This window comes from Salvelinus sp. IW2-2015, linkage group LG4q.1:29 (genome assembly GCF_002910315.2).
Source record: "Salvelinus sp. IW2-2015 linkage group LG4q.1:29, ASM291031v2, whole genome shotgun sequence".
NCBI classification, from domain to species: domain Eukaryota; kingdom Metazoa; phylum Chordata; class Actinopteri; order Salmoniformes; family Salmonidae; genus Salvelinus; species Salvelinus sp. IW2-2015.
In genome coordinates this window covers 23,075,787-23,085,956 of record NC_036842.1, presented here as the reverse complement: position 1 = coordinate 23,085,956, position 10,170 = coordinate 23,075,787, and the positions used below count along the sequence as shown (strand labels likewise).

Sequence of the window (10,170 nt, the reverse complement as noted above, 5' to 3'; positions counted from 1 at the left end):
CACACACGCACACATCATACTGTCCTACAGTGCACACCTGTCCTACAGTGCAAACCTGACCTACAGTACACACCTGTTTTACAGTGCACACCCTGCACAGCTGCTAGTGTCTGAGCTTAGATCCCAGTGTCTCATGCAGGTAAGAGCACAGCTGTGCGTGGAGGTGATAAGGATTGTGTGTAGTGTAGCAGGGTTGTGCAGAGGTCAACTCCAACCACTGAGATGAGGCCCATTGTGATCGTCATGATCTTTCTGGTTGAAACAACTTGCTATGATCTTCCCTGAATTTTTCCTCTCTTTGAATCTGAATAGATTTGGCCCTGTACGAAGACCCTTTGTCACGCCCTGACCATAGAGAGCCCTTGGTTCTCTATGGTGTTGTAGGTCAGGGCGTGACTAGGGGGTGTTCTAGTCAATTATTTCTATGTTTGGGTTTTAGTACGGTTCCCAATTAGAGGCAGCTGATTATCGTTGTCTCTAATTGGGGATCATACTTAAGTTCTCCATTGTTCCCACCTGGGTTGTGGGATATTGTTTGTGTTTGTGCTTGTTGCACCACGTATGTCACGTTTCGTTGCTTGTTTATTGTTGTTGAAGTTTCACTTGAAATTAAGATGTGGAACTCAAATCACGCTGTGCCTTGGTCCGTCCATTCTAACAAGCGTGACACCCTTCTAGAGTTCAAGTTTTCTGCTTTAAATGCAGCTGATTGGCAATAATGAAGTTCCTTCCTAGGGCTGTGGTGGTCATGACATTTTGTCAGCTAGTTATTGTCATGCAAAAGACTGCCGGTCTCACGGTATTCGACCTTTAATGAACATAAATACATTTAGCATCTCCAGGCTGACGCGTGCCTTTGGAACATCTACATTTAAAAAAGTTGAATAAATACGTTTAATATACACTATCAAAATAAATCCATTATTTATTTTAGTCAGGTCTAAAGAAACATTATGATAGGAAGAAAATTAATTTTCAGAAGGACAGAACATGAGTTGGCCTACTGTATGTTATCTGGCTATGCTCCATGCCATAGGCTGTAGGCTTGTTCATTTAGTAGATGCTTAAGTCTTGGGCCATTATTTTATATGACTTTATAGTAAGAAGAATATAATTTAACTTGTTATGGCTGCATCCCTTGTTCTCATTTTCCCCCACATACAGTGGGGCAAAAAAGTATTTAGTCAGCCACCAATTGTGCAAGTTCTCCCACTTAAAAAGATGAGAGAGGCCTGTAATTTTCATCATAGGTACACTTCAACTATGACAGACAAAAGAGAAGAAAAAAACATCCAGAAAATCACATTGTAGGATTTTTAATGAATTTATTTGCAAATTATGGTGGAAAATAAGTATTTGGTCAATAACAAAAGTTTCTCAATACTTGTTATATACCCTTTGTTGGCAATGACAGAGGTCAAACGTTTTCTGTAAGTCTTCACACAGGTTTTCACACACTGTTGCTTGTATTTTGGCCCATTCCTCCATGCAGATCTCCTCTAGAGCAGTGATGTTTTGGGGCTGTTGCTGGGCAACACGGACTTTCAACTCCCTCCAAAGATTTTCTTATGGGAAATTGATCAAAACATAGAAATAATTTGACTTAGAACACCCCCTAGTCACGCCCGTGACCTACAACACCATAGGTTGAGATCTGGGAACTGGCTAGCCACTCCAGTACCCCAGAGGCAAGGATATGCATATTCTTGGTATCATTTGAATGGAAACATTCTGAAGTTTGGTGGAAATGTTAATTGAATGTAGGAGAATATAACGCACAGTAGATCTGGTGGAAGAAAAGAGAAAGAAAGAGCATACGTTTTCTGTTTTTTATTGTTGTAGCATCATCTTTCACATGTACTAGAATAGCCACACAGTCAGATGATGCTGGAGAGAATTTTTAATATTTTTTTTTTTTAAATTTTTATCCCCAATTTTCGTGGTATCCAATCGCTAGTAATTACTATCTTGTCTCATCGCTACAACTCCCGTACGGGCTCGGGAGAGACGAAGGTCGAAAGCCATGCGTCCTCCGAAGCACAACCCAACCAAGCCGCACTGCTTCTTAACACAGCGCGCCTCCAACCCGGAAGCCAGCCCGCACCAATGTGTCGGAGGAAACACCGTGTACCTGGCCCCCTTTGGTTAGCGCGCACTGCGGCCCGGCCCGCCACAGGAGTCGCTGGCGCGCGATGAGACAAGGGATATCCCTACCGGCCAAACCCTCCCTAAACCCGGACGACGCTATGTCAATTGTGCATCGCCCACGGACCTCCTGGTCGCGGCGCGGCTGCGACAGAGGCTGGGCGCGAACCCAGAGACTCTGGTGGCGCAGCTAGCACTGCGAAGCAGTGCCCTAGACCACTGCGCCACCCGGGAGGCTGCTGGAGATAATTTTGATGGATAACACAAGAGGGCAACTGTAGGTGTACAAAGTTTCAGACTGATAACTTCCGGAATGGGCGAGCTACATGACATTTAGCATGACGTCACCCAGGTGTCCCACACAAGTTGCCCAAATGTACCCAAGTGGCCGATTTGGTGAAATGACCTATAACTTATATACAACAGTGAAATAAACTATATACAACATATCAAAAAAGCAATTCTAACACAACAAAAACATTTATAAAAATGTTAAAAAAAAATATTAAAAAAACGGGCAAAAAAAACGGGGTAGACCTTTGGAAGTCCTCTACGCAATATTTTGCTGCCTGTGCCATGTCCCATAGCAGTCTCTTTCTGATGTCAAAGCAGAGGCAACTGGAAACAAGTGGTGCAGGTGATTGGGGGACTTCATGCGACACAGACATCAACGACGCCTCCATGCTTTGCCCTTTTGGCCCTGAGGCACATCATGCCTGCAGTAATGAACCTGTGGCATTATGAACACATATGGTTGTGTTGCTGTTCTACTCCATTACATTTGAATAAAAAATTGAAATATATATATCTTACATACACATACTACCCAAAACAACAAAACAAACAAACAACACAACACAAACAAACACACAGACAACACACACACACACACACACACAACACACACACACACACACACACACACACACACACACACACACACACCACACCACACACACACACACACACACAACACACACACACACTCAAACAAACAAACAAACCAACAAAAACCCCCCCCCCCCCCCCCCACAAAATTAACACACACACACACACACACACACACACACACAGGTTATGGGTCGTACACATACATAGACACAGACACACTATAGCCAATGTGTACTTTACACATTTCATCACACATTTCATTGCAAATTGCAAAAAAAAATTACAATTTTCTTTGTTGCAAAAAAACAAATATATATATATTTATATTTCATAAAACGGCATTAGCACTTACCAGTCCAGAAGTACGTCCTGTCCTTGCAGAAACAGCTCCTCAATGTTTGGATCATAATTGTGTTCACTCAAAGATTCCTCAAACAAAAAATCTGATCACTTTCCCGATCAATCTCTTCTATAATCTGGTGCAAATCTGTATACTTAGACTTGGACTTTGCTTTCCCTGATTTATTCGCCATGATGTCTTCAATGAAATCGTTGAAAAAACACTTTCCAAAATACTACTTTCCAAAACACCGCTGTGCGTAACAAGCGTGACTGCAACTACTCTGTAGGTCAATGGCGAGAATGTTTTCGTTACGCGTGCGTTTACAAACAAGGGATGGTGGTCCAACCCATAACCATCACATACTGGCGTTTACCTCAGCTCATTGGCTATCTACCCAGCTAGATTTCAAGAAGATCAGTGGTCATTGGGCAGAAATACAGTCAATCAACAAAGCTTTGCTAATATTATTGGTGCGCAATGAACTCATTGCTCGTTGTCTTCAAATCAGTTCACTTCGGTCAATACTCCCCGCAAAAAAACAATCAAGTTTGGCTGTGTTACAAACATCCAGAGGATTGCAATGGAACCAACCATGACTAGATCAATTATTGTTTAGTGTGTGTAATTACATCGAATGCTCCGTAAAAAGTTGATAGAGATGGAAATCACGACACAAACGGTTTACAAAATGTTTCGTTTTAGGCTATAAAAATGGATTTTATCAAAGAAAACGGCACTTCATTTGATCACTGGGACCTCAGGAAGCGAAATAAGAGCAAGATATCAGAATGTAAGTCATAATTTTACCTTCAAATGTGAATTTGTCAAAACTGTCATGGCGGAAAATGTTTGTTATTGTTGATCGCTCTTCTCAAACAAAAGCATGGCATTTGTTCTCTGTAATAGCTATTTTAAATCGGAAAACGTAGTTTGATTACCAAGATTCTAATCTTTTGAAGGATGTAAGACACTTGCATTTTCAAGAATGTTTAATGTTACGACGTTGTATTTTTAGTTAGTCACTCTGAAATTTACCCGGATGTTGATCCCTGTACGGGGATCGCAGCCATTTAACTTAACTGAATAAAATAGAAAGGATATTTTTCCCATTACAAGTGCGAATGCGCAATTTGAAGTGGCTATGTTGAGTGTTTCCAAATTCTGTTACGTTACAGCCTTATTCTAAAATTGATTAAATTGTTGTTGTTTTTCTCATCAATCTACACACAATACCCCATAATGACAAAGCAAAAGCAGATTTACATTTACAAAAAATTACAAAATCTTTCAGACCCTTTACTCAGTACTTTGTTGAAGCACCTTTGGCAGTGATTACAGCCTCAAGTCTTCTTGGGTATGACACTACAAGCTTGGCACTCCTGTATTTGGGGAGTTTCTCCCATTCTTCTCTCCAGAGATGTTTGGTTGGGTTCAAGTCCGGTCTCTGGCTGGGCCCCTCTAGGACATTCAGAGACTTGCCGTGAAGCCACTCCTGCGTTGTCTTGGCTGTGTGCTTAGGGCTGTTGTCCTGTCGGAAGGTGAACCTTCACACCTAGTGTGAGGTCCTGAATACTCTGGAGCAGCTCCGTTCATCTTTCCCTCGATCCTGTCCCTGCTGCTGAAAAACATCCCCACAGCATTATGCTGCCACCACCATGCTTCACCGTAGGGATGGTGCCTGGTTTACTCCAGATGTGACACTTGGCATTCAGGCCAAAGAGTTCAATCTTGCTTTCATCAGACCAGAGAATCTTATTTCTCATGGTCTGAGAGTCCTTTAGGTACCTTTTGGCAAACTCCAAGCGGGCTGTCATTTGCCTATTTCTGAGGAGTGGCTTCCATCTGGTCCCTTTGCCATAAAGGTCTGATTGGTGGATTCCTGCAGAGGTGGTTGTCCTTCTGGAAGGTTCTCCAATCTCCACAGAGGAACTCTGGAGCTCTGTCAGAGTGAACATTGGGTTCTTGGTCACTTCCCGGACCAAGGCCCTTCTCCCCGAAATTGCTCAGTTTGGCTGGACGGCCAGCTCTAGGAAGAGTCTTGATGGTTCCAAACTCGGTTGGGTAGGCTGTGTGGAGTGTTCAGCCGACTGGATTTAGGACCGCGCGGACAACACAGAGCGGGCTGACAGGCTGTGTGAATGCAAAGCTTCTGGAAGGCTGGCTGGACCAGCACGGGAGAGTTGAGCATAGTTCAATGTGTATGTGTTGCGCTCTTTCACTGAGTCGTAAAAGCAAGCAGAGCAGAGACTGGCTACTCTTTAGTTGGCTGATGTAGCTGGCAAGGTAACTTCTGTTTAACTTAACAGAAAAAACTAAACTAGTGTTTATTCGCAGTGCTGAGCTAGTACTGTAACTGACATGTAACATTAGCTAATGTTTAATCCCCTCTCGACTGATTTGAATGAATAAGCTAAGGTATCCATGGCCGAGCAACCGCACACAAGCCTAAGATCACCATGCACAATGCCAAGCCAAATCAAATCAAATTTTATTTGTCACATACACATGGTTAGCAGATGTTAATGCGAGTGTAGCGAAATGCTTGTGCTTCTAGTTCCGAAAATGCAGTAATAACCAACGAGTAATGTAACCTAACAACTCCACAACTACTACCTTATACACACAAGTGTAAAGGGATAAAGAATATGTACATAAAGATATATGAATGAGTGATGGTACAGAACGACATAGGCAAGATGCAGTAGATGGTATCGGGTACAGTATATACATATGAGATGAGTAATGTAGGGTATGTAAACATAAAGTGCATAGTTTAAAGTGGCTAGTGATACATGTATTACATAAAGATGGCAAGATGCAGTAGATGATATAGAGTACAGTATATACATATACATTATATTAAGTGGCATTGTTTAAAGTGGCTAGTGATACATTTTTGATCAATTTCCATCAATTTCCATTATTGAAGTGGCTAGAGATGAGTCTGTATGTTGGCAGCAGCCACTCAATGTTAGTGATAGCTGTTTAACAGTCTGATGGCCTTGAGATAGAAGCTGTTTTTCAGTCTCTCGGTCCCTGCTTTGATGCACCTGTACTGACCTCGCCTTCTGGATGATAGCGGGGTGAACAGGCAGTGGCTCGGGTGGTTGTTGTCCTTGATGATCTTTATGGCCTTCCTGTGACATCGGGTGGTGTAGGTGTCCTGGAGGGCAGGTAGTTTGCCCCCAGTGATGCGTTGTGCAGACCTCACTACCCTCTGGAGAGCCTTACGGTTGTGGGCGGAGCAGTTGCCGTACCAGGCGGTGATACAGCCCGACAGGATGCTCTCGATTGTGCATCTGTAGAAATTTGTGAATGCTTTTGGTGACAAGCCGAATTTCTTCAGCCTCCTGAGGTTGAAGAGGCGCTGCTGCGCCTTCTTCACAACGCTGTCTGTGTGGGTGGACCAATTCAGTTTGTCCGTGATGTGTACGCCGAGGAACTTAAAACTTAGTACCCTCTCCACTACTGTCCCGTCGATGTGGATAGGGGGGTGCTCCCTCTGCTGTTTCCTGAAGTCCACAATCATCTCCTTTGTTTTGTTGACGTTKAGTGTGAGGTTATTTTCCTGACACCACACTCCGAGGGCCCTCACCTCCTGCCTGTAGGCGGTCTCGTCGTTGTTGGTAATCAAGCCTACCACTGTAGTGTCGTCCGCAAACTTGATGATTTGAATTGGAGGCGTGCATGGCCACGCAGTCGTGGGTGAACAGGGAGTACAGGAGAGGGCTCAGAACGCACCCTTGTGGGGACCCAGTGTTGAGGATCAGCGGGGTGGAGATGTTGTTACCTACCCTCACCACCTGGGGGCGGCCCGTCAGGAAGTCCAGTACCCAGTTGCACAGGGCGGGGTCGAGTTCCAGGGTCTCGAGCTTGATGACGAGTTTGGAGGGTACTATGGTGTTAAATGCTGAGCTGTAGTCGATGAACAGCATTCTCACATAGGTATTATTCTTGTCCAGATGGGTTAGGGCAGTGTGCAGTGTGGTTGCGATTGTGTCGTCTGTGGACCTATTGGGGCGGTAAGCAAATTGGAGTGGGTCTAGGGTGTCAGGTAGGCTGGAGGTGATATGGTCCTTGACTAGTCTCTCAAAGCACTTCATGATGACGGAAGTGAGTGCTACGGGGCGGTAGACGTTTAGCTCAGTTACCTTAGCTTTCTTGGGAAGCCTTGGCTGGAGTGGTGTAAGCTTGCCGCCATTGGGCTTTGGAGCAGTGGAAACGTGTTCTCTGAAGTGATGAATCACACTTCACCATCTGGTAGTCCAACAGATGAATCTGGCTTTGGCGGATGTCAGGAGAAAGCTACCCGCCCCAATGCATAGCGCCCATTGTAAAGTGTGATGGAGGAATAATGGTCTGGGGCTGATTTTCATAGTTCTAGTGAAGGAAAATCTTAACTCTACAGCATACAATAACATTCTAGACGATTCTGTGCTTCCAACTTTGTGGCAACAGTTTGGGGAGGGCCATTTCCTGTCTCAGCATGACAATGCCCCCGTTCACAAAGCGAGGGCCATACAGAAATGGCTTGTTGAGATCGGTGTGGAATAACTTAACTGCCCTGCACAAAGCGTTGACTGCAACCCCATCGAACACCTTTGGGATGAATTGGAACGCGGACTGCAAGCCAGGTCTAATCGCCCAAAATCAGTGCCCAACCTCAGTAAATCCTTATATGTAATATGAGATAGGCTATGTTGGCTATTGTATAATTGCACAATCCTGATTTTCATTCCGTTTTTTTGGGGGGGGGGGTGAGTTTTAAAAGTACTATAGGACTACTGTTTTGATGTGTGTTTGATGTGATTTTTGATTGCATTTGCATTGATGTCAGAGTGGTTAGAGGGACAATAGAGCCCCGAGTACCAGGCCATTAGGACCTGATGGAAGTTGGCAAGTTGGGTACTACCAAAGCATGTATGTACAGAGTGCATAAAAGGAGATTACAGTGACTCAATGGTCACATGGAATTTTACCGCGGTCATGACTCATGACTGCTGGTAATATGGTCACCGTAACAGCCCTATTCCTTCCTCCTCTGTGGATCCTTTTATTTTGAAGTGGCGTTGTGCTGCTTATGTTCTCCATGAAATGAGTCAGACCCACTGCAGCGTGCCCATCTCCCTACCTGGGCCTGTGGGCACTCATTAGTACCAGTGTGGCATGGAGGGAAAAAAATTCTGCTCTAAGCAGAAATGGATTAAGTGTCTTTTTTAAAACTAAATTGAACTACAAAACAGCATAAATCCAGACCCAGGAGTGCAATAAACACACACCACACCCACTGCTGCTTTTCTCTGGCTGCTCATTTCTTAACGTCTTAAACGTAACTTAATGTCATCGAAAATGTAATTACGTAATCCCCAAAAGTAATTCTTTATCATGAGAGGACCATAAACAATAAATAGTAATACATACTCCAAGAAATTAAAAAATCTCACTTTGGGGTACTAATAGATATAAATTGCTGAGGTTTAGTCAGTTTTGAGGACACAAGCTCATAGTTAGTATATGATACAAACATGAGAATATTAAATATTTTATATGATGTTTTTCCTATTCAACAAACCTGTATGAATCAGGCTTGAAATTCTTTCTTTCTAAATATAGTATAATCAATTTATAAAACGACTAACTATAAGATTTTACCTTCCTAAATGTAAAATATATATTTGTACAAGCCTACATCAAACACAGCCCTTATTTAAAGTGTTTCTAAAATAGTGGAAAAACGATTGGAACCATTTCCCTGTTTGACGCTAGGTTTTATGGGTATAATGACACCTCCACTGTGGGACTCTATTGTCATGCCATTCATCCGTCACCATCACCTTATGTTTCAGCATGTTAATGCCGTCCCCACGTCGCAAGGATCTATACACAATTCCTGGAAGCTAAAAATGTCCCAGTTCTTCCATGGCCTGCTTACTCACCAGACATGTCACCCATTGAGCATTTTTGGGATGTTCTGGATCAACGTGCATGACAGCGTGTTCCAGTTCCCGCCAATATCCAGTAACTTCGCACAGCCATTGAAGAGGAGTGGGACAACATTCCACAGGCCACAATCAACAGCCTGATCAACTCTATGCGAAGGAGATGTGCCATGCTACACGAGGCAAATGGTGGTCACACCAGATACTGACGGGTTTTCTGATACCTTTTTTTTTTTACGTATCTGTGACCAACAGATACATATCTGTATTCCCAGTCATGTGAAATCCGTAGATTAGAGCCTATTGAATTTATTTTAATAGATTGATTTTCTTATATGAACTGTAACTAAGTAAAATCTTTGAAATTGTAAATTGTTGCATGTTGCGTTTATATTTTTGTTCAGGTTATATATTTAGTGTTTGAGAAAATTTGCATATTTTCTAAATGTCTCTCTTGAGCAAAACGTCTGCCTCCATCGCTATGAAAGTCTCACAAAGCTCTAGCGTGCTAGGAACTTGCCTTTCATCTCATATTAATATTGTCAGTCTAGGACAAACAGAAAGTGTTTTTTGTTTAAAATCTATGATTTATTTTAGATTACTGGTTGTAAATCGATCTCTGAATGTGCTACAGTGACGAAACCACTTTCTCCTTTTGCGTTATGACGTAAGGATTCCAGGCATATCCGTTAGCGGCTGTAACATAGGGTTCAACCAGGAGTTGATGGACAGTTGGAAGAGCGAATTAAATGGTAGGAAGGACATCCCAGCTTCAAGTGGTGTCAGATTTTACATCCTGCGTCACACAGGCAGAAGAGACATACTCCTGTGTCCCTGAGAATTAAGGCTACC

The 10,170-nt window shown here is 43.1% G+C and overlaps 1 protein-coding gene across 1 annotated transcript in view; it reads right to left on the bottom strand.

Moving 5' to 3' along the window:
* Positions 1 to 1,297: 1,297 nt before the first annotated feature.
* Positions 1,298 to 10,170, bottom strand: part of LOC111961679 (matrix metalloproteinase-17) — a 112,796-nt gene continuing 103,923 nt past the window's right edge. Inside the window, exon 11 of the mRNA XM_070442413.1 lies at positions 1,298 to 1,565. Within this exon, the coding sequence (XP_070298514.1) occupies positions 1,545 to 1,565 (21 nt within the window). The 3' untranslated portion in view covers positions 1,298 to 1,544. The remainder of the gene's footprint in view (positions 1,566 to 10,170) is intronic.